We start from the raw sequence: 24,440 nt of genomic DNA on the forward strand, positions 1-24,440 counted from the left end.
TTCATTTGTCAACATTTTCAAGTTATGTTAATGTTCTGCAAAACGTTAAGTATCAAAAAATGCATAAAAACATGTACATAGTGATGTACATTTTTCATTTTGCTTTGGACTCCAGTGTGGTTTGACACAGCTCTGGTTCAGAATTTTGATGTTCTGTTTGTCATGGATATTTTTGCATTGATTTTGACTTTTTTAAATATTGCATAAAAATGGTATCTATCCAATTGCTGTGAGTTGTTTTTTTTTAGCACCATCCTTATATTCCATTCCCAAGGCAAATGTCTTACTTGCCTCACCCTAGCTTCAGTCCTGCTGTTCATAGCATATGCTAAGTATGACAGTTAGGAAAAATGACAAGTTTGAGTCACACTGTCTTTTACTTGTTTAATGGGTTAATTTAATCTAGCTGAAATTTATCTGTAAAATAAAGATAATAGATAAAAGCTACTTCTAACTCTGTAGGGACTACATGAGGTATAATAATTAGAACAATTATCAGAATATCTGACAGACAGTAGTTTCGACTCAATGAAATGTATCATTGCAGGAACTAAGTGAAGAATACCATTTCACTTAGGCCACCATGCTGTCAATTGGTAATGCCACTTCCCCAACTTTCTTCTTGACTGGAGTTCCAGGGCTAGAAGATTTTCACATCTGGTTTTCTATCCCCTTTTGCTGCCTTTGTGTGATTGCCCTTTTGGGGAATACCACCGTCCTATATGTAGTGATCACAAACTCCAGCCTCCAGGAGCCCATGTACTACTTCCTGTCCATGCTCTCCACCACCGACATTGGCATAACTATTTCCTCTCTTCCCACAACACTTGGTGTCCTCTGGTTCAATGCCAGGGTCATCAGCCTGGATGCTTGCATTCTGCAGATGTTCTTTCTGCATGGATTCACCCTCATGGAATCTTCTGTGCTTTTGGCCATGGCTTTTGACCGCTTTGTTGCCATCCGCAACCCCCTAAGATATGCTATGATTCTAATCAACTCTAGAATCATCAAAGCTGGTGTGGTAATTTTTGTACGAATGCTGGTCAACCTGATGCCCTTGCTCCTGCTCCTTAAGAGGTTATCCTTCTGTGGTCCTAATGTGCTTTCTCACTCCTATTGCTACCACCCTGATGTGATTAAGTGTTCTTGCTCAAGTATCAAGGTCAACAGTATCTGTGGTTTAGTTGCTCTCATTCTGACCTCAGGTATAGATATTCCCTGCATTTTCCTCTCCTACATGCTGATCATCAAGTCCATCCTTAGCATCGCCTCCCCAGAGGAAAGGCGAAAGGCTTTTGGCACTTGCATCTCTCACATTGGGGCTGTTGCCATCTTCTACATCCCCTGGGTCATCTTGGCTTTGGTACATCGGTTTGGGCATAGTGCTCCTCCATATGTCCATACACTGATGTCAAATCTCCATTTTCTATTTCCCCCAGTGCTGAACCCTATTATATATAGTGTGAAGACCAAACAAATCCGTAAAGCTTTCTACCAACTATTTCCAAACACAAAGTAGCAAGTCTGATCATGCAATGTCCTAGATAGAAATAACCTTACTTTCTTCCTCCCTTCCTTCAACATTTTATTGTGAGTAACATTACACTTTTCCTTAGTGGTGGTAATACAAGTTTATATAAGAAACATCCTTGTCCTCTATAGTCTAGTTTATATAGTCTAGTGTCAGGGACATAAAGTTAAATATATATAATAATGGCAGTGAATAGGAGTGTTACCAAAGAATTATATCCAGAAGGCTATATGACACTGAAGAAAATATCTAGATCAAATTGCAGACTCAAAGAATTGTTTGAAGAGCTAACTACTTGAACTAAGAATAATATGTAACATGTGAAAACGTAAGGATCTTCCAGGCCCAGGGCACAGGTCTCTGAAGTCAATGAAATGTGACATAGCCTGATACACCAAGGATTGTACATGGTTACTATAGCTGGAGTAAGGGATGCGTGAGATGGTGAAAGGAGTAAGAGAGGTTATATGTGAGGTTATAAAATAACCTTTGTGCCTGGTAAAGTGACAGTATGAAAGCTTGAAGAACAATCAACTGGAATTGGAAGTTTTATTAGATTCTCTTTTTAAAAAATCCATGATTCCCTGGAAAAAAAAATTATCTCTTTATTCTTCTGATTTGAGGGAATCTAAGAAATGTTAACCTTCAATCCCTTAATGTCATATAAATGTATTTTTTGTCCTGGTTTATACATAGGGATTCTATAGTTCTGGCATTATGATCTACTATTGCTGAACTTGAATTCTAAACTTTCTAGCACCAGCTCTAATTCTTGGGTACTCAAGGGTAGATAATGAAGATTACAAGACTCTAAGAGGGAGGATCCCATGGAGAAGGAAATGGCAACTCACTCCAGTATTCTTGCTTGGGAAATCCCATGGGTTTTGGAGTCTGGAGCACTACACTCCAAGGGATCACAAAGAGTTGGACATGACTGAGCAACTGACACACAAGGGAAAAAACAGAAACGGTAGTAAAATTTAGTGCTTTCCTGTCTCTGCTGACAATATTATACATCACCTTTCAGTTCAGTTCAGTGGCTTAGTCATGTCCAACTCTTTGCGATCCCATGAACCACAGCACGCCAGGCCTCCCTGTCCATCACCAACTCCCGGAGTCCACCCAAACCCCATGTTCATTGTGTCGGTGATGCCATCCAACCATATCATCCTCTGTTGTCCCCTTCTCCTCTTGCCCTCAATCTTTCCCAGCATCAGGGTCTTTTCAAATGAGTCAGCTCTCTGCATCAGGTGGCCAAAGTATTGGAGTTTCAGCTTCAACATCAGTCCCTCCAATGAATACCCAGGACTGATCTCCTTTAGGATGGACAGGTTGGATCTCCTTGCAGTCCAAGGGACTCTCAAGAGTCTTCTCCAACACCACAGTTCAAAAGCACATACCTTTTATTCCCTCACAAAAATCTTCTGACATAAGATTAGCTTGCCAGGCTCCTCTGTCCATGGAATTCTCCAGGCAAGAATACTGGAGTGGGTAAGCATTCTCTTCTCCAGAGGAATTTTCCTGACCCAGGGATTGAACTCATCGCCTGAATTGCAGGCAGATTCTTTACCGTTTGAGACACCAGGCAAGCCTCAAGACATACGAAAGAAGGATTAGAATTGGGTAAAGAGTATGAAATAATGCACTGAAGGAAAGATATTGTGTGCCTTATTTCATATCTTGTAGAAATATTTACATCTTAAGGTGACTGGATTTAGGAGTTTAATAGCATTTGAGCTTTTTGTAAACAGTATTAATTGTTTCCTTTGTTATTTTCCCCTGAAAGTTAGTAAAACTGAACAATGGTAGAAAAATGATGTTAGTAAAGTTGTAATATTAATTATGTACATACAATTGTGCCTCTGTCACCACCTTGCAGCTTCTATTATGCCTTACCCTACTTCCACCCTCCACAAATAAAGTCTTACACTTTTGTTTGTTTTTCTTCTGTTATAAAGTCTTTATATATTTCCTCTTCTTGCCATTTTCTTCTCCAACAAATGAAAAATAGAGATAAAGCTAAAACTGGGCTTAGAGAGAAATTTTAGTAGAAAATGAATGTTTGTTACTTAGTCACTGTCATGTCTGACTATTTTGTAACCCCATGGCCTTTATAGCCCACTAGGCTCCTCTGTCCATGGGATTTCCCAGCCAAGAACACTGCAGTGGGTTGCCATTTCCTTCTCTAGGGGATTTTCCTGACCCAGAGATCAAACCTGCATCTCCTGCATTGGTAGACGGATGCTTTACCACTCAAATCAGATCAGATCAGTTGCTCAGTCGTATCCGATTGTTTGTGATCCCATAAATCGCAGCACGGCAGGCTTCCCTGTCCATCACCAACTCCCGGAGTTCACCCAGACTCACGTCCATTGAGTCAGTGATGCCATCCAGCCATCTCATCCTCTGTCCTCCCCTTCTCCTCCTGCCTCCATCCCTCCCAGCATCAGAGTCTTTTCCAATGAGTCAACTCTTCACATGAGGTGGCCAAAGTACTGGAATTTCAGCTTTAGCATCATTCCTTCCAAAGAAATCCCAGGGCTGATCTCCTTCAGAATGGAATGGTTGGATCTCCTTGCAGTCCAAGGGACTCTCTAGAGTCTTCTCCAACACCACAGTTCAAAAGCATCAATTCTTTGGTGCTCAGCCTTCTTCACAGTCCAACTCTCACATCCATACATGACCACAGGAAAAACCATAGCCTTGACTAGACGAACCTTTGTTGGCCAAGTAATGTCTCTGCTCTTGAATATGCTATCTAGGTTGGTCATAACTTTCTTTCCAAGGAGTAAGCATCTTTTAATTTCATGGCTGCAGTCACCATCTGCAGTGTTTTTGGAGCCCAGAAAAATAAAGTCTGCCACTGTTTCCACTGTTTCCCCATCTATTTCCCATGAAGTGATGGGACCAGATGCCATGATCTTCGTTTTCTGAATGTTGAGCTTTAAGCCAACTTTTTCACTCTCCACTCTCACTTTCATCAAGAGGCTTTTGAGTTCCTCTTCACTTTCTGCCATAAGGGTGCTGTCATCTGCATATCTGAGGTTATTGATATTTCTCCCGGCAATCTTGATTCCAGCTTGTGTTTCTTCCAGTCCAGCGTTTCTCATGATGTACTCTGAAGAGAAGTTAAATAAGCAGGATGACAATATACAGCCTTGACGTACTCCTTTTCCTATTTGGAACCAGTCTGTTGTTCCATGTCCAGTTCTAACTGTTGCTTCCTGACCTGCATACAAATTTCTCAAGAGGCAGATCAGGTGGACTGGTAATCCCATCTCTTTCAGAATTTTCCACAGTTTATTGTGATCCACACAAAGGCTTTTGCATAGTCAATAAAGCAGAAATAGGTGTTTTTCTGGAACTCTCTTGGAAGCCCAAAAAATGAGTCTAATAGGAAATAAAAGAAACTCTGAAAACAAGTTAGTTAAGTATTTACCTCCAGAATTTAGAAAAATAAGTAAAGAACACATCTTCCCCTCCCCCAGGAAAAAAAAATGAGATAAAGTAATAAATGTTAGTGCAAAAAGATTTGTTTAAAAACTATTAACTAATAAATAAGATTAAAAAGACAAACGTTAACTCATTAGAAAGACTAGTAAACTTGACTTGAAAGAATTATCAATTATAGTTGAGGAAATGCATAAAAAATCAAAATTAGGAATGAAGAAATGACATCATTACTAATTCAGCAGACACTTTTGAAGATGTAAAAGAAAACAATTTTTAAAACCAGGGTACCAATTTTTTTGAAAATTCAGATAAGATGTGAAAATATCTAAAACTCACAGTTTTGAATAGTAATAAAAGAGAAAAAAGGCTCAATAATCCCATAATTATCAAATACATTATATTCATATGTACAAACCAACACAAAGACATAAAAGTAGAAGGGAAGAAAGATAGACAAAATGAAGAAAGGAACGCAGGGAGAGAGAAAAAGGAAGGAAGAGAAGGACAGTAGGAAGGGAGACGGACAGAAAGAAAGCACAGAACAATTTGCTTTAATTTCCAAACTATAGGCTCCAACTACACAAACTCTTTGAGAGAACAGGAAAATAAGGAACACTTCCTAATGAGTTTTATAAAACCAATTTTATTCAACACCGCAAAGAAGAACCCAGCCAATCCAGGCACCCAAAGGGAAGTAACACACACAGAGAGAATAAATGGAAAGGAAAGAAGAAAAGTAAATACTATTATTTATTGAAAGCCTTATAGATTAAGTAGAAGACTGAAATGAATCAACAAATAAGATTTATGGTATGTCACCACAGAAAGAATATTTTTCATCTTTTCCACCAACAACCGTAAGAGTAGATTTAAAGGATTACTGTTTAAAATACATGAAAAACCACATATTTAAGAATAAATTTCACAAAGGTATAAAATGCTTCTACTCTGAAAACTATAAAACAGCATTGAAACTAAAGAAACCAAGTAAATGGAGGTATAAATCATATTCATGGACTGAATAATTCAGTAAAGTCTTGTGAAACATTCTCCCCGGGATTGTCCAGTGTAATCCCACTGAAACCTCAGAATTCCTGTGTAGATTGGTGTGTGTGTGTGTGTGTGTATTAACTAGTTATTCTAATGTCACAATAATTTTTTAGAAATAAAGTTGTTTTACTCTATTCAATAACAGAACTGTTACAAAGCTACAATAATTATGACAATGTGATTTTTTCCCAGAATTAGACAAATGTAGTATTAAAGCAGAAAAGAATCCAAAACTTATACACTACATATATGGACACTCTATATGGAGCCATATAACAGTGGAGAAAAGATGGGTCTCTTCAATGAAAGTTGCTAGGTTAATTTTATATTCCTATAAAGAAAATAAGCATCACCTCCACCTCATACCTTAAACAAAAATCTCTTCCAAATAAATTATAGATGTAAATGCAAACAGTAAAATAATAAAGTTCCTATAGATAACACTGTGAAGTATATTTAAGTTGTTGGAATAGAAACCACTATTTCTTTAACATATAAGGCACTAAATATAAAGCAAAAAAGTTTGCTCTAAATTAAAATGGGAAATTCCATCCATCAAAACATACTTTCAAGAAAATGAATATTAAGAAGAGGATATATAAATAACTCTATAAAATTGATAAGAAAAATCAAACAAGCCAATAGAAAAATGGAAAAAAGTTTGGAATGAACACTTCATAAGAAACTAGATGAAAAGTGCTTTGGGGGAGGGTTTACATTTTATTTTATTGGAGTATAATTGCTTTACAATGTTGTACTACTTTCTGCTGTTCAATGAAGTGAATCAGTTATATGTCTACATATATCCCTTCCCTCTTGGACCTCCCTCCCAGCACCCCTCCCCCATTCCACCCATCTGGGTCATCAGAGAGCACCAAGCTGAGCCCCTTGTGCTGTACAGGAGCTTCACACTTGCTATCTATTTTACACACGGTAGTGTATGTCGATCCATCTCTCCCAATTCCTCTCACTCTCTGTCCCTTGTTGTGTCCACATGTCCATTCTCTATGTCTGTGTCTCTATCCCTGTGTCCTGCAAACAGGCTTATCTGTAGCAAAGTGCTTAAACACATGAAAAGATATCTGACGTAGCTAAACAATAGATACTGGAGAGAGTGTGATGAAAAGGGAACACTCTTACACTGTTGGTGGGAATGCAAACTAGTACAGCCACTATGGAGAACAGTGTGGAGATTCCTTAAAAAACTGGAAATAGAACTGCCGTATGGCCCAGCAATCCCCTTGCTGGACATACACACCAAGGAATCCAGAATTGAAAGAGACACATGTACCCCAATGTTCATTGCAGCACTGTTTACATAGCTAGGACATGGAAGCAACCTACATGTCCATCAGCAGATGAATGGATAAGAATGGTACATATGCACGATGGAATATTACTCAGCTATTAAAAAGAACACATTTGAGTCAGTTCTAATGAGGTGGATAAAACTGAAGCCTAATTTTACAGCGTGAAGTAAGTCAGAAAGAAAAACACCAATACAGTATATTGCACACACACATATATATGGAATTTAGAAAGATGGTGATGACAGCCCTATGTGCAAGACAGTTAATGAGACACAGTTATAAAAACAGATTTTTGGACTATGTGGGAGAAAGTGAGGATGGGATGATTTGAGAGAACAGCATTGAAACATGTATATTATGATATGTGGAATAGATGACCAGTCCAAGTTTGATGCATGAAACAGGGCACTCAAAGCTGGTGCACTGGGACGACCCAGAGAGATGGCATGGGGATGGAGGTGGGAGGGGAGTTTGGAATGGGGGGACACATGTACACCTGTGGCTGATTCAATGTCAATGTATGATACAATTTGTCAATGTATGGCAAAAACCACCACAATATTATAAAGTAATTAGCCTCCAAGTAAAATAAGTTAATTAAAAAAAAAAAAGGTAGCATCTCAAAGTGACCTAGAAATTATACTTGTAGAATATAACCAACAAAAATGTATATAAGCATGCTTGAAAGACATAATAGTCTTCATAGCAGCATCGTTTTTATAACCAAAACCTGAACACAATGAAAGTGTCCAGTGAAATAAAAACTGATAATTTTGAGTATGTTCATACAATTATAAGAATTGAAAAGAATGAACAATTCCAACACTGTGAGCAGGAATCCCCTGGAAGAAATGGAGTAGCCTTCATGGTCAACAAAAGAGCCTGAAATGCAGTACTTGGATGCAATCTCAAAAAATGACAGAATGATCTCTGTTCATTTCCAAGGCAAACCATTCAATATCACAGTAATCCAAGTCTATGCCCCAACCAGTAACGCTGAAGAAGCTGATGTTGAATGGTTCTATGAAGACCTATAAGACCTTTTAGAACTAACATCCAAAAAAGATGTCCTTTTCATTATAGGGGACTGGAATGCAAAAGTAGGACGTCAAGAAACACCTAGAGTAACAGGCAAATTTGGCCTTGGAATACGGAATGAAGCATGGCAAAGGCTAATAGAGTTTTGCCAAGAGAATGCACTGGTCATAGCAAACACCATCTTCCAATAACACAAGAGAAAACTCTACACATGGACATCACCAGATGGTCAACACCAAAATCAGATTGATTATATTTTTTGCAGTCAAAGATGGAGAAGCTCTATACAGTCAGCAAAAACAAGACCAGGAGCTGACTGTAGCTCAGATCATGAACTCCTTATTGCCAAGTTCAGACTGAAATTGAACAAAGTAGGGAAAACCACTAGACCATTCAGGTATGACCTAAATCAAATTCCTTATGATTATACAGTGGAAGTGAGAAATAGATTTAAGGGACTAGATCTGATAGAGTGCCTGATGAACTATGGACGGAGGTTCATGACATTGTACAGGAAACAGGGATGAAGACCATCCCCATGGAAAAGAAATGCAAACAAGCAAAATGGCTGTCTGAGAAGGCCTTACAAATAGCTGTGAAAAGAAGAGAAGCGAAAAGCAAAGGAGAAAAGGAAAGATATAAGCATCTGAATGCAGAGTTCCAAAGAATAGCAAGGAGAGATAAGAAAGCCTTGCTCAGCCATCAATGCAAAGAAATAGAGGAAAACAACAGAATGGGAAAGACTAGAGATCTCTTCAAGAAAATTAGAGATACCAAGGGAACATTTCATGCAAAGATGGACACAATAAAGGACAGAAATGGTATGGACCTAAAGAAGCAGAAGATATTAAGAAGAGGTGGCAAGAATACACAGAAGAACTGTACAAAAAAGAGCCTCACAAGCAAGATAATCACGATGGTGTGATCACTGACCTAGAGCCAGACATCCTGGAATGTGAAGTCAAGTGGGCTTTAGAAAGCATGTTGATGTATGGAAAAAGCAATACAATATTGTAAATTAAGTAACCTCCAATTAAAATAAATAAATTCATATTTTTAAAAAATAAATAAAAATAAAATGTTTTCACTGCTATGATCAGAATGAATTAAGAAGTAAAACAAAACAAAAGAAAGCATCACTACAAACAAAGCTCTTAGAGGTGATGGAATTCCAGTTGAGCTATTTCAAATCCTGAAAGATGATGCTGTGAAAGGGCTGCACTCAATATGCCAGCAAATTTGGAAAACTCAACAGTGGCCACAGGACTGGAAAAGGTCAGTTTTCATTCCAATCCCAAAAAAAGGAAATGCAAAAGAGTGCTCAAACTACTGCACAATTGCACTCATCTCACACACTAGTGTAAAGTAATGCTCAAAATTCTCCAAGCAAGGCTTCAGCAATATGTGAACCATGAACTTCCAGATGTTCAAGCAGGTTTTAGAAAAGGCAGAGGAACCAGAGATCAAATTGCCAACATCTGCTGGATCATCTATAAAGCAAGACAGTTCCAGAAAAAACATCTATTTCTGCTTTATTGACTATGCCAAAGCCTTTGACTGTGTGGATCACAATGAACTGTGGGAATTCTGAAAGAGATGGGAATACCAGACCACCTGACTGCCTCTTGAGAAACCTATATGCAAGTGAGGAAGCAACAGTTAGAACTGGACATGGAACAACAGACTGGTTTCAAATAGGAAAAGAAGTACATCAAGGCTGTATATTGTCACCTTGCTTATTTAACTTCTATGCAGAGTACGTCATGAGAAATGCTGGGCTGGAAGAAACACAAGCTGGAATCAAGATTGCCGGGAGAAATATCAATAACCTCAGATATGCAGATGACACCACCCTTATGGCAGAAAGTGAAGAGGAACTAAAAAAACCTCTTGATGAAAGTGAAAGAGGAGAGTGAAAAAGTTGGCTTAAAGCTCAACATTCAGAAAATGATCATGGCATCCTGTCCCATCACTTCATGGGAAATAGATGGGGAAACAGTGGAAACAGTGTCAGACTTTATTTCTGGGGGCTCCAAAATCACTGCAGATGGTGACTGCAGCCATGAGATTAAAAGATGCTTACTCCTTGGAAGAAAAGTTATGACCAACCTAGATAGCATACTCAAAAGCAGAGACATTACTTTGCCAACAAAGGTTTGTCTAGTCAAGGCTATGGTTTTTCCAGTAGTCATGTATGGATGAGAAATTTGGACTGTGAAGAAAGCTGAGCACTAAAGAATTGATGCTTTTGAACTGTGGTGTTGGAGAAGACTCTTGAGAGTCCTTTGGACTGCAAGGAGATCCAACCAGTCCATTCTAAAGGAGATAAGCCCTGGGTGTTCTTTGGAAGGACTGATGCTAAAGCTGAAACTCCAATACTTTGGCCATCTCATACAAAGAGTTGACTCATTGGAAAAGACTCTGATGCTGGGAGGGATTGGGGGCAGGAGGAGAAGGGGATGACAGAGGATGAGATGGCTAGATGGCATCAACAACTCGATGGATATGAGTTTGGGTGAACTCTGGGAGTTGGTGATGGACAGGGAGGCCTGGCATGCTGCAATTCATGGCATTGCAAAGAGTCGCTCATGACTGAGTGACTGAACTGAACTGAATGTTGAAAAATCTCTTAAAGATAATGTGAAATGAGCCAGAAATAAAAGTATGCTGCTGCTGCTGCTAAGTCACTTCAGTTGTGTCTGATTCTGTGCGACCCCATAGACAGCAGCCACCAGGCTTCTTTGTCCCTGGGATTCTCCAGGCAAGAAAACTGGAGTGGGTTGCCATTTCCTTCTCCAATGCATGCATGCATGCTAAGTGGCTTCAGTCGTGTCTGACACTGTGCGACCCTATGGACAGCAGCCTACCAGGCTCCTCTGTCCACGGAATTCTCTAGGCAAGAATCCTGGAGTGGGCTGCCATTTCCTTCTCCAAAATAAAAGCATACATACTGTATTATTCAATGTATATATTTATATTTCATTATATTATAGATGAAAATTATGAGCAAAACTAATCTAGGATGTTGAAAGTCAAGATAGTAGTTACTTTTGGTATAAGGGGATAGTTAATGGGGTGGGCTGGAGCTGGAGTACTAGAGGTTATCCAGTAAGGCTGTATATCAGGATTGGCAAAGTATGACTTGCCTGTCTAATCTGCCTGCCATTTGATTTACGAATAAAGTTTGATTTGAAAACCGCCATGCCCATTCAGTATGTTCAATGGCTGGATCATACAACATCAAAATTAAGTAGTTACTACAGAAAACTGTATGACCAGTAAAAGCCTAAAATATTTACTATGCAGTCTTTACAGAAAAGAAAAAAACTCCGTAGCCTCTATTCCATATTATTGGCTGGGTGTCAGTTGCATGTGATAGATCAATGAGCAAGCAGTATGCTCATGAAATGCATAATTTGCTGAATGAATATTATCTTTCTATTAAAATATTATTTATGATTCAGTGTATTGTTACTTTCTTCCTATGGTTATGCAGTTGTGTTCAGCTTGCTTTAGATGATTCACAAAGGATAAAATGCACAATCTTTGTTTTCAATAACATCAAAGCCTCAATAAAGACTCGTGGCATATCACTCAGGGCAGAAGTAAATGTCACCCTGTGTTTTAGTGTTTTTACATTCACTGGCAATCAGAGATAGTAAAACAAAGAACAACCAAAGCAGATTTTATTTTTAGCTTTTAAATAGAAGTTATTTATCACTTCATAACAATTTACCACAAATGCAGTAGCTTAGAAGTGTTTATCTCATAGTTTCTGTAAGTCCACAGTCTGGGCACAGCAGAGCTGAGTCCTCTGCAAGGCTGTAAGCAAGAGGTTGTCAGGGCCAGGGTCTCTTTTGAGGATCCACTGGAGAAAAATATTCTTTCAAGATCATGTAGCTGTTGGCAGAATTCAGTTAGTTCCTCACAGTCTGTTGGATTGAGGAACTGTGTTTCTTGCTAGCTGTTGGCTAGAGAAGGCAGCACTGAGTTTCTAGTTGGTTGCTGGCTGGAGACAACCCTCAGTTCTTTGAGTGTGGGCCTGCACAACTTGGCAGCTTATTTTATTAAAGCTAGATCCTATGTGACATCAGCACAGGAGTCATGCCCCACTATCTCTGCCACATTCTACTGGCTAAAAGAAAGTATAAATCCTACCCACAGTCAAAATCAGATAATTACACAAAGGCTCAAGAAAGAAGGGGCAATCAGAGACTATTTTATTATTTCATAATCTGTCTTCACAAAAGGATGTAGATGGAGAACCTAGTTAGATTCTAAACTATTGGAATTCAATAGTGGTGGACTTTTCATTCTTAACACTGACATTAGATTTCAAACATTAATTTGGTTCATTTCTGTTGTTGAAGTATCAGTCCAGACACTTGGGGTATGGAGTGGGGGTGGTAGTTCCAGGAAGAATTACAGTGCTTGAATTAAATCCCCCTCACAGTTTCTGCCATTAAAAGTTCTTACACAAGGAATAATAGCCAAATATGCATTAAAGAAAAATAGCTACATGAGAACACATTATTGGATTTATTGCTATCTAGGCAAACAAGCAGAGAAGCCGATGGCACCCCACTCCAGTACTCTTGCCTGGAAAAACCCATGGATGGAGGAGCCTGGAGGGCTGCAGTCCATGGGATCATGAAGAGTCAGACACGACTGAGCAACTTCACTTTCACTTTTCACTTTCATGCATTGGAGAAGGAAATGGCAACCCACTCAGTGTTCTTGCCTGGAGAATTCCAGGGATGGGGGAGCCATTTCAGGGGTCACATACAGTTGGACACAACTGAAGCAACTTAGCAGCAGCAGCAGCAGGCAAACAAGATGCCCTCTATTGTTGTGAGGCTTCTCTATAAATGAGATACATGATATCTGGGTGTGAATTTTCACCTTTCCTATGGATCTAGAATTTCTAGGTCCATACAGTAGTCTGTGTCCATTGCTCAACTGGCCACAGTGACAAGGATGACAAATTCTCTCCAGAGTCTAGATCCTTACACTGAGTACCACAGGAAAATGGCAAGTAAGACAGCAAGAACACATACACATGAAGACTAATCATTTACCCAAAGTGACCTCAGCCACTAGCAAAATTGGACCCAATTAACATAAAATACAAAATTCTCCAAGTCAGACTTCAACAGTATGTGAACTGTGAACTTCCAGATGTTCAAGCTGGATTTAGAAAAGACAGAGGAACCAGAGATCAAACTGCCAACATCCGTTGGATCATCAAAAAAGTAAGAGTCTCACAAAAACATCTACTTCTGCTTTGACTATGCCAAAGTCTTCGACTGTGTGGATCACCACAAACTCTGGAAAATCCTTAAAGAGATGGGAATACCAGACCATCTGACCTTCTTCTTGAGAAATCTGTATGCAGGTCAGGAAGCAACAGTTAGAACTGGACATGGAACAACAGACAGGTTCCAAATAGGGAAAGGAGTATGTCAAGGCTGTATATTGTCACCCTGCTTATTTAACTTATATGCAGATGAAGCACAAACTGGAATCAAGATTGCTGGGAGAAATATCAATAACCTCAGATATGCAGATGACATTACCCTTATGGCAGAAAGCAAAGAAAAACTAAAGAGCCTCTTGATGAAAGTGAAAGAGAAGAGTGAGAAAGTTGGCTTAAAACTCACATTCAGAAAACTAAGATCATGGAATCTGGTCCCATCACTTCATGGCAAATAGATGGGGAAACAGTGGCAGGCTTTATTTGTGGAAGCCTCAAAATTACTGCAGATGGTGACCACAACCATGAAATTAAAAGATGCTTACTACTTGGAAGAAAAGAAATGACCAACATAGACAGCATATTAAAAAGCAGAGACATTACTTTGCCAACAAAGGTCCATCTAGTCAAGTTTTTCCAGTAGTCATGTATGGATGTGAGAGTTGGACTATAAGGAAGGCTGAGCACCAAAGAATTGATGCTTTTGAACTGTGGTGTTGGAGAAGACTCTTGAGAGTCCCTTGGACTGCAAGGAGATCCAACCAGTCCATCCTAAAGGAAATCAGTCCTGAATATTCATTGGAAGGACTGATGTTGAAGCTGAAACTCCAATACTTTGGCCACCTGAAGCGAAGAGCTGACTCATTTGAAGAGATCGTGATGTTGGCAAAGTTTGAGGGCAGGAGGAGAAGGGGATGACAGAGGATGAGATGGTTGGATGGCATCACCCACTCAAAGAACGTGAGTTTGAGAAAACTCCGAGAGTTGGTGATGGACAGAGGCCTGTCATGCTGCAGTCTATGGCGTCACAAAGAGTCGGACATGACTGACTGAACTGAACATACCAGAAAGTAACCCATTTATTGGGCAAAAGCAAGTGAGTAGCTTGAGAGAGATGGATTTGAGAACGGATATATCATCATCCCTATGGATCAATATGGTAGTGAAAAGACAGAGGCTTGGAGACTGAAGTACATGTTTTCTTCTCTCTTCATTGTCTTCATAATTGTTCCAGTGAAAATCGATTTGCTTTCTTATTTTTCTAGCATACTGATAATCTAGACATAGTAACGTGTATCTCTCTATTCCCCAGTGCCTAGAACAATGCCTAAGCTTTCCTTTTATATGGATGATTTCGTTTATTTTGCTTTGCAATATTGTCTCTGTGGACCACTGGTCACTCAACTTAGTAGCTAAAACCCTTCTGAGATTACACAGCACTATATTATATTAATAGATGGAGATAGAAGGATTTCTGCTTTTCTATATATGCAGCCCCAGGGATATTCACATTTTACCAATGGCTCCACAATTAAATTCCACTTTACTATAAAATCAATGGCTCCAGAGCTGTAACTTGTTCACTCTCTGCTGATAAAGACAGAGAAGGCTTGTTTTTCCCCATAAAGCTGGTAAGAAGCTAGAGAAAGGTGTTTGTTGTATTGATTTTATGCTTTGTCACTCTGTGTTCTATTTACAATTGTTCAAATGAGCCTACAAAAAAGTCAGATAACATTAGGTTTTACCCTGTCCTCAGAAATCCATATAACACAGACAATTGAGATTTTTCTACTTTATAGTCAAATATTATGATGATGATTTTCTCAGATTGAATGCTATCTTGAGAACTGGCAATTAAAGGAAACTATAGAAAACTAGCATAAAGGGAATAGCAACACATATACTTGTTGCAGGGAATTCACTTTTAGGAAGTAAGTTTTATCTAATAATTTTTAATGCTTGATTGAGAAATATTAATGTTATAATAACTAATATTGTTATTCTTTGATTTTAAGTTTTCCTAGAATTTATTTTGACAGTGGAAATTTATTACTTTAAACTTATTTTTTAAATTACAATTGAACAAAAATTCATAACATTTTTAAGTTGCCCTTTCTATTTCTTGAGTGTCTATTGAAAAAGTCTATTGGTGGCTCAGACGGTAAAAGCATCTGTCTACAATGCTGGAGACCTGGGTCAGGAAAATCCACTGGAGAAGAAAATGGCAATCCACTCCAGTTCTATTGCCTGGAAAATCCCATGGACAGAGGAGCCTGGTAGGCTACGGTCCATGGGGTCACAAAGACTTGGACACGACTGAGTGGACACGACACGATTGTATACTCAAACCAATATTCATTACCTAATACTCCCTGAAGAGTAGTAATTTCCTCCTGATAAGTCAGGTAAGAAAAAAAAAATAAGCACTGGTTAATAAGAAACAAAATTCTAACATATGCTGAAACATGGATGAAACTTGAGGACATTATTTCTAGTGAAGATAAGCCAGTCACAAAAGAAAAAATATTGTATGATTCCCTTATATGAGACACTTAAAGCAATCAAAATCACAGAGACAGAAAATAGAATGGTGGTTGCCAGGGACTGGGAAAAGGGGAGACTGAGGAGTTATTGTTTAATGGATATAGAGTTTCAGTTTTACAAGATGAAACAGTTATGGAGATGGATGATAGTGATGGTTGCACGGCATTATGAATGCATTTAAGTCCACTGAAATGCACACTTTAAAACCATTAGAATGGTACATTTTATGTTAGTTGTTCAGTTCAGTTCATCCCGTCAGTCGTGACTGACTATTTGCAAACCCATGAACCGCAGCATGCCAAGTCTCCCTGTCCATCACCAACTCCAAGAGTTTACCCAAACTCATGTCCATTGAGTCGGTGATGCCATCCAACCATCTCATCCTCTGTCATCCCCTTCTCCTGCTGCCCTCAATCTTTCCCAACATCAGGGTCTTTTCAAATGAGTCATCTCTTCACATCAGGGGGCCAAAGTATTGGAGTTTCAGCTTCAACATCAGTCCTTCCAATGAACACCCAGGACTGATCTCCTTTAGGATGGACTAGTTGGATCTCCTTGCAGTCCAAGGGACTCTCAAGAGTCTTCTCCAACACCACAGTTCAAAAGCATCAATTCTTCAGCGCTCAGCTTTCTTTATAGTCCAACTCTCAGTCCATACATGACTACTGAAAAAACCATAGTCTTGACTAGACGGACCTTCGTTGACAAAGTAATGTCTCTGCTTTTTAATATGCTGTCTAGGTTGGTCATAACTTTTCTCCCAAGGAGCAAGTGTTTTTTAATTTCATGGCTGCAATTACCATCTGCAGTGAAATTTAGTTGTATTTGACCACAATTTTAAAAATTGTGGAACAAAACAAAAACTAGTAGCACTGGATGATATATGTCCCCCAGAGCCTTACACCAACGTATCCACTTGCACCTACCCTCTAGTGTCAGTGGATGTGCTGATCCTCATCTTTGTGAGGGCTAATTATTTGGTTGGCAAAAAAATTAATTCCGTGTTTTTTCCATAACAGCTTACAGAAGACCCAAAGGAACTTTTTGGCCAACCCAATACTGTCATGCTTTATATTCAATCTCCACAGTTATAAAGAATCTACCTGCCGATTCAGGAGATGCAGGCATTGTGGGTTCGATCCCTGAGTCAGGAAGATCCGCTGGAGTAGGAACTAGCAACCCACTCCAGCATTCTTGCCTGGAAAATTCTATGGACAGAGGAGTCTGGCGGGCTACAGTCCACAGAATCGCAAATAGACACACACTGTTTCCTTAGGGAATTTTCTATGCCAATTAACTCCTGTCATTCTATAGTTTTAATCTCTCACTATGTAACATTTTTAACTTTAGTTTATACATATGCTCAGTTCTTTTTCCTATATTACAAATATCCTCCACCCACCTTATGGTCACCCTTAGTCATGGCTTATTTTTCTCCTTGCTTTTACTGACAAGTTTCCAAAAGTAATGTATACCATGACTCCAGGACTTTTCCATTTATTCCCCAAGCCACTGTGGCAGATTCTCAGCTTTTATTGCTGGATTTCAGCTAGTTTTTTTTGTTGTTGTGGTTGTTTTTTTCTTAGAGTCATTCATGTGTTCTCAGCAGCACTTGACATTTTTGATCCTTAGAAGACCCACTCAAGCAGTTCAGTACTATTGTTCATGTAACACCCAGACATGACACTAGACTCTCTTGGTTTTAGTGGTTCCAGGAAGGCTATCCAGCCTCATCTTGCTTTAGCCTATATAGTCCTTTCCAATAACTTCTATCAAATTCCATCTTTATTGGTTTTCTCTCATAGAAATCTCCTCCCTGAAGGTATCATCCACACTACTGAACTAACATGACACTGGATTAACAGGCACTCCTGTGCTTCCAAACATGTATTACTAGCAAAAACCTGGAAATGTTTGCCTGGAAAGTCATGCCTACTTGGGCACAGCAGACTCAACATCTTTAGCTGAATTTCTCTTTGTCATTTCTTACATAAGATATTCAAAATTGAATGTATTCAATGTATTGATTTTTCTTAACTCTCTATCCATTTAATCTTATAATATGATGGAGCTAAAAATTCTATCAATATAGAAAATAATTATTATCAAAATGTATGGAATTGTTTGGATGTATTTTCTTAAATTTAAGAATAAATATGTTTTATATATATCTACAGTGAAAGCTATAAATCAAACTCTGTTATATATATATATATATATATATATATATATATAATATAAATAATCACTTACACATGACCTTAGATAACTCTCCTAACCAAGAGAACATTTATCTAGATATCTTCATGTAACAATATAATGTATTATTTCTATAGGATGTGTGCATTGTGAAGATAAATGCTACCAGTCCAGGAAAACATGGAAATCTTAGGTAATTCAACATCTAAATTTCCAACTTTCTTGTTGACTGGAATTCCTGGCCTAGAGTTTGCCCATGCTTGGATCTCCATTCCCTTCTGCTGTCTTTATGCCACTGCCCTTTCTGGGAACAGCATGATCCTGTTTGTCATCATCACCCAGCAGAGTCTCCACAAGCCCATGTACTATTTCCTGTCCATGCTGTCAGCTGCTGACTTGGGTTTGACTGTTTCTACAATGTCAACCACATTAGGTATCCTCTGGTTTGATGCAAACGAAATCAGTCTAGATATGTGCATTATCCAGATGTTTTTTCTTCATGGGTTTACCTGCACAGAATCTGGGGTGCTGGTGGCTATGGCCTTTGACCGCTGTGTGGCCATCTGTGATCCTCTGAGGTACACTAGCATTCTCACTAATTATAGAATCATTCAGATGGGTCTCTTGATGGTTATACGCACTGTAGTATTAACTGTACTACTACTTTTGCTTCTTAAGCCCCTCAATTTTTGTGGCGGGAATGTGCTTTCCCACTCCTACTGCTATCATCCAGATGTGATTAAATTAGCATGTTCAGATACTCAGGCCAATAGCATCTGTGGATTAATTGATCTCATCCTGACCACAGGAGTAGATACGCCATGCATTGTCCTGTCTTATATCTTGATCATTCACTCTGTTCTCAGTATTTCCTCCCCTCAAGAACAACACATAGTTTTTAGCACCTGTGTCTCCCACCTTGGAGCAGTTTCTATTTTCTACATCCCCATGATTAGCTTGTCATTGGTGCATCGTTATGGGCGATCAGCCCCCAAAGTGGTCCATTCAATGATGGCCAATATGTACCTGCTTTTTCCTCCTGTGCTCAACCCCATCATCTACAGTGTAAAAACAAAGCAGATTCGCAAGGCTATACTCAGTCTTCTTCTTATGAAATAGACAGAGATAATTAAGTTTGAGAAAATCATGATAGAAGTGGCTTTCACTGTAGAAAAGCAGTTCTGGTAGGTTACTGTCTTTTGGACATTTTTTTTTCTAATCTTTCCCTTTGTTCCACAAATATTTGGTAAGCATTTTTGAGTTTTCAGTCATAAAATACATATATAATATACCTTAAGGGATTTACAGTCCAATAATAGAAGCAGAAAAATAATAATAATGACATAATTTAAGTAATGCCTATAGTAACTAACATTTATTGTCCATTTTATACTAGGCATTCTATTAACTACATTTAATATATACTACTTATTCTTCAAAACTGCTCATTGAAATGATTAATTAGATTTTAGAGGTGAAGAAATAGACAAAGACATTTAGGCCATCAAAGGCAAGACATCTAACAGAGCAGGACTGAGGCTTGAATTCATGCTTTTTGTATCTTAGATACTGTGTTCTTCACACACGTATTGTGTACTCTTCCCAAAGCAACGACAAAAATGTCACAAGATCAGAAGAAGGAACTGGGTCTTCACATCTGTGTGTCATGCATTTAAAATACTTTAATGAATTTCTAGCAGTATATTTTAGCTTTTAGTCTTTATTCATAATTAATAGTACAAAAAGTAGAAATAGATATGCCATGGCATGCAAGCCACAGGTCATTATCTAGTACTGAACAACCAATAGAAAATCTGCAAGGATTAGGGACATTAGCTAATTCATTACAGCAATTTAGAGAACTGGAGACATCATGAAGTGGCATGTAAGGACCTTTGAGGTAGAATTTGTTAACTTTCTTGTGTTCAAAGGTCCTTTTGAAACCTAAGGAAATCCGTCAACCTTTTTGCAGAGAACAGTCACATATAAAAGAACTCATATTATTTTCCATAGAATGTCAGAGGATTCACAAAATGCCATGAAGGGCCTACATGACTCTCTTAGTCAAAGAACCAAAGTAAAGAATTCATAATTTTTTGGATATAAATGGTGATACACAGCTGGACTTAAAAAGTTTGGTTCCTGAAAAGAGATGCATGATGACAATATCAATTTAAGAGATGGAGAGAAACTTAAAACTCAGTTGCACAAAATGGTTGAAAAATACGGAGGAAAAGGGAGATGGAAACCTGATGGGAGACCCATCAATATAATTGCTGTTGAAAAAGTGGTCCAAGATAGGAGGGATGAGCCATGAATCCCAGAAACACTGGGGGAAGCTGTGAGCTGGAGCCAACTCACACTAGTTTGCCCGAAGCCATAGTGTGCATCTCTTCTCAACTCCGCATTAATGATGCCACATTGACAGCTAGAATCACCATTGATACTACGGCATTGGTAAGTACTGAAAATGAGTTTCGTTTCTTTTTTCCTAGGATTTCAGTTTGCCAGCACACCAGAGACTGGGGTCTGTCTTACATTTGGCTTTGTGAAAAGCAATAGAAATTAAAAGACAATGCCCTTAAAATCTAATGTGTGAAATAATTATAGAGACAAAAAAGTTATAAAATAATGTATGAAGTGTTGCAATAGTTGCTAATACAAAATTATACCCCTTATTTGTGCTGCCTTCTAAGCTGAAAATGTTTCCAAAGGTAAATGGAGAAGAGTATTCTGGAAGCAATTCTGTGGAACAATGTAAGAGGTATTGTGTCACCATTTCACTCTTCATGGAAGAATACTCTCCTGAATTTTAAATTCATAGGTCCTATCTAGGCACAGCATCAAAGAATATGAAAACACAAAATATTTCCTTCTCTTTCCTTCTGATTTTTTCCCTCAATCAGATTCTTCCAAGTGAATTTAGGTTACAAGATTTTCATTAGTTGCTTAAAGAACATCTTTTGCTTAAACAATATTATTTTAAGAAGAATTGATTTACAGATTTGGTTTAGAAATTCCATTGTTCTTCCTGAATTGTATACATAGGGGATTTTTGTTCTGAGAGTTCTACATGCCTGTTTCCTGCATAGAACTTCAAAAATATAGAACACACAAAAATGTTAAAGTTGAGGAACTTTCACTTTGAGATGCCCAAAGGACTACAGCATTATAAAGTGTAATCCTAGCTAAACCTGCTAAAGAAAAGATTTTATATCTCTTTGGGATACTTCTGGCTGGACCTGAACGTGTGCGCACACACACACACACACACACACACACAAGATGATGGGAAGGGAGAAATATATTGGGAGATTTTATGAGGTGCAAGCAGAAACTTGGATAATTTTATTTAGCTTGAGTGTATTGATCTACAAATTATCTAAGATACTACATATACATGCTGCTGCTGCTGCTGCTGCTGCTAAGTCACTTCAGTCGTGTCCAACTCTGTGCGACCCCATAGATGGCAGCCCACAAGTTTCCTCTGTCCCTGGGATTCTCCAAGCAAGAATACTGGAGTGAGTTGCCATTTCCTTCTCCAATGCATGCATGCATGCTAACTCACTTCAGTCGTGTCTGACTCTGTGCAACCCTATGGACAGCAGCCCACCAGGCTCCTCTGTCCATGGGATTCTCTAGGCAAGAATACTGGAGTGGGTTGCCATTTCCGTCTCACATATACATGCTATTTACTGTAAATCAGTAAAGGAGGTTGGCTTGTGCTTTGCTTAGATGCAGAGTGGACTTGAGGTAAATTTACTAAATTAGCATTCTAATAAAATTCAGTACTTCAAGGAGGCTGCTTTTAAAAGATACTGAGGAGAATCTTGTAGATCAGAGTAGCTCATTCCCTAGGTCACAGGTAGAAAGAAAATAAGCTGACAAGGGAAAAAAAAAGAGAGCTATGTGAATGTGAAGGCATAACATTGTTTCATTGTGTTTTTCTGTACCTTACGTATGCCCTGATTCTTTCATTTATGTACATCTGTTGTGTTCTCTGTCTTTCCCTTTTTCCAATTCTGTCCAGTAATTCCAATTTGATCAATTTATGGAAAAAATTAAAATTTTTCCTGCAGAAGGATGGATCTAGTTGACATCCCTCAGCCTCGAAATAAGTTGCTTGTTTATCTACTTCATTGGCCAGGATTCTAAATAGCTTGAATTCGAATTCTCACCATTCTGCTGATGTAAGAGGTTAACTCCACATTGAATCTTACTACTTCCCACTCTACAATATCACATTCATTCCTCTTTGGTTTTTATCTACATTGTATTCAAATTCTACCTCTTTTATGAAGCATTCTTTTTTATTTTATTTTATTTATTTAACTTTACAATATTATATTGGTTTTGCCATATATCAAAATGAATCTGCCACAGGTATACATATGTTCCCCATCCTGAATCCTCCTCCCTCCCCATACCATCCCTCTGGGTCGTCCCAGTACACCAGCCCCAAGCATCCAGTATCGTGCATCAAACCTGGACTGGCGACTCATTCCATATATGATATTATATGTATTTCAATGCCATTCTCCCAAATCATCCCACCCTCTCCCTCTCCCACAGACTCCAAAAGACTGTTCTATACATCAGTGTCTATTTTGCTGTCTCATATACAGGGTTACTGTTACCATCTTTTTAAATTCCATATATATGCGTTAATATACTGTATTGGTGTTTTTCTTTCTGGCTTACTTCACTCTGTATAATAGGCTCCAGTTTCATCCACCTCATTAGAACTGCTGACAAAAGTGGGCAAACTGCTATGAGTAGATTACATAAAGCCATAAGACCCACCCTTGAGTGTGTCCTTGAAGAGGGTCTAGAGGACATGTCGTTCAAAGGCTATTAAGGAATGACATGTGAAAATGATAGCATCACTAAGAAGTTGAGAAGTGGCTGTCCTCTGCTGACCAGGAGTGACCACTGGAGATGCAGTCATAGAGCCAGGCTCATTAATATCCATGCACATGTTAAGGCCTTGACATAACAGAGGCCACAGATAGCAGTGATTAATCAGAAAAAAACAGGAGGCTGCAATTATAAGAACCCCCAACGTCTGAAGGGTAGACAAGAGAGATTAATGTCCAAGCAGTAGTGGGACATTCCTGGGACAAAATAAACAAACAACCAACAAGGGGTGAGCTAGGTAACATCTATAACAAAAACAAGACAAGAATGGATGACAAAGGGGCTAGAAGAATTGTCATACTTTGCAAGCTTGACCTTGAGTTTGGGAGAGAAGGATGGAAGAAAGTTTTGGTAGAAAAAAGCATCTTAGATGATTTGTTGCTGTTTAGATGCTAAGTCGTGCCCAACTCTTTTGCAACCACATGGACCATAGCCTGCCAGGCTCCTCTGTCCCTGGGATTTCCCAGGCAAGAATACTGGAGTGGGTAGCCATTCCCTTCTCCAGGGGATCTTCCCAACCCAGGAATTGAACTCGTGCCTCTTGCATTACAGGCAAATTCTTTACCATCTGAGCCACCAGGGCACCAGGTTGCCAAATTTTTCTTCTTGTATGAAAAGGGCTACATTCATGGAGCCACTTGACTTTGTAATTCTGTTTTACTGCTTACTTCTGAATTATAGGAATGTATTTGCTCATTTTAACATTTAATGCATATCCACTATGACCCTGCTACTACGTTATTACCTGGAGATACTTTCAAAGCAACTATTATTTCACTTAGTTGTGCACGAAAAGCTGCGTGATAGATTCTTTAAGAGAAACACAAAGAATGAAAATTAAGGGTTACTGGATCCTCATTAAATGACATACCCATGCTCAAATAATGATTCAATTTCATTTTTAATTAAAGCATGTAAACACAGATTTGCTGTGTCGATATTCATTCTTCTGGGTTCTTTTGTGTCTGTCCTAGCATCACATTTCCTGGTGCCAGCAAGATAACCTGGGGGCAGGGAGGTAAAGCACAACAGAAGGGCACAGAAATTCCCCTGGGGTGTATTTATTCCCACTGAGTAAATTCCTGTATCAGCAAGTTTGCTTATAAAATTCTCCATTCTTAGAGGTAAATGGGTAGCCTTCATA

At 38.7% G+C, this 24,440-nt stretch overlaps 2 protein-coding genes across 2 annotated transcripts; both read left to right on the plus strand.

The window, feature by feature from the left end:
- The first annotated feature begins 583 nt into the window (after window positions 1–583).
- On the plus strand, window positions 584–1,519 carry LOC113904960 (olfactory receptor 51F1-like). Its single transcript, XM_027562019.1, has one exon. The coding sequence runs from the start codon at window positions 584–586 to the stop codon at window positions 1,517–1,519; it is 936 nt and encodes a 311-aa protein (XP_027417820.1).
- Window positions 1,520–18,559: 17,040 nt separating this feature from the next.
- Window positions 18,560–19,498, plus strand: LOC113904784 (olfactory receptor 51F1-like). Its single transcript, XM_027561874.1, has one exon. The coding sequence runs from the start codon at window positions 18,560–18,562 to the stop codon at window positions 19,496–19,498; it is 939 nt and encodes a 312-aa protein (XP_027417675.1).
- Window positions 19,499–24,440: the final 4,942 nt, after the last annotated feature.

Source organism: Bos indicus x Bos taurus, chromosome 15, assembly GCF_003369695.1.
Source record: "Bos indicus x Bos taurus breed Angus x Brahman F1 hybrid chromosome 15, Bos_hybrid_MaternalHap_v2.0, whole genome shotgun sequence".
Classification (NCBI taxonomy): domain Eukaryota; kingdom Metazoa; phylum Chordata; class Mammalia; order Artiodactyla; family Bovidae; genus Bos; species Bos indicus x Bos taurus.

Bases quoted from the DNA above. Each gene is read 5' to 3' on its own strand.
- LOC113904960 (XM_027562019.1), top strand. From the start codon at position 584: ATGCTGTCAATTGGTAATGCCACTTCCCCAACTTTCTTCTTGACTGGA.
- LOC113904784 (XM_027561874.1), top strand. From the start codon at position 18,560: ATGGAAATCTTAGGTAATTCAACATCTAAATTTCCAACTTTCTTGTTG.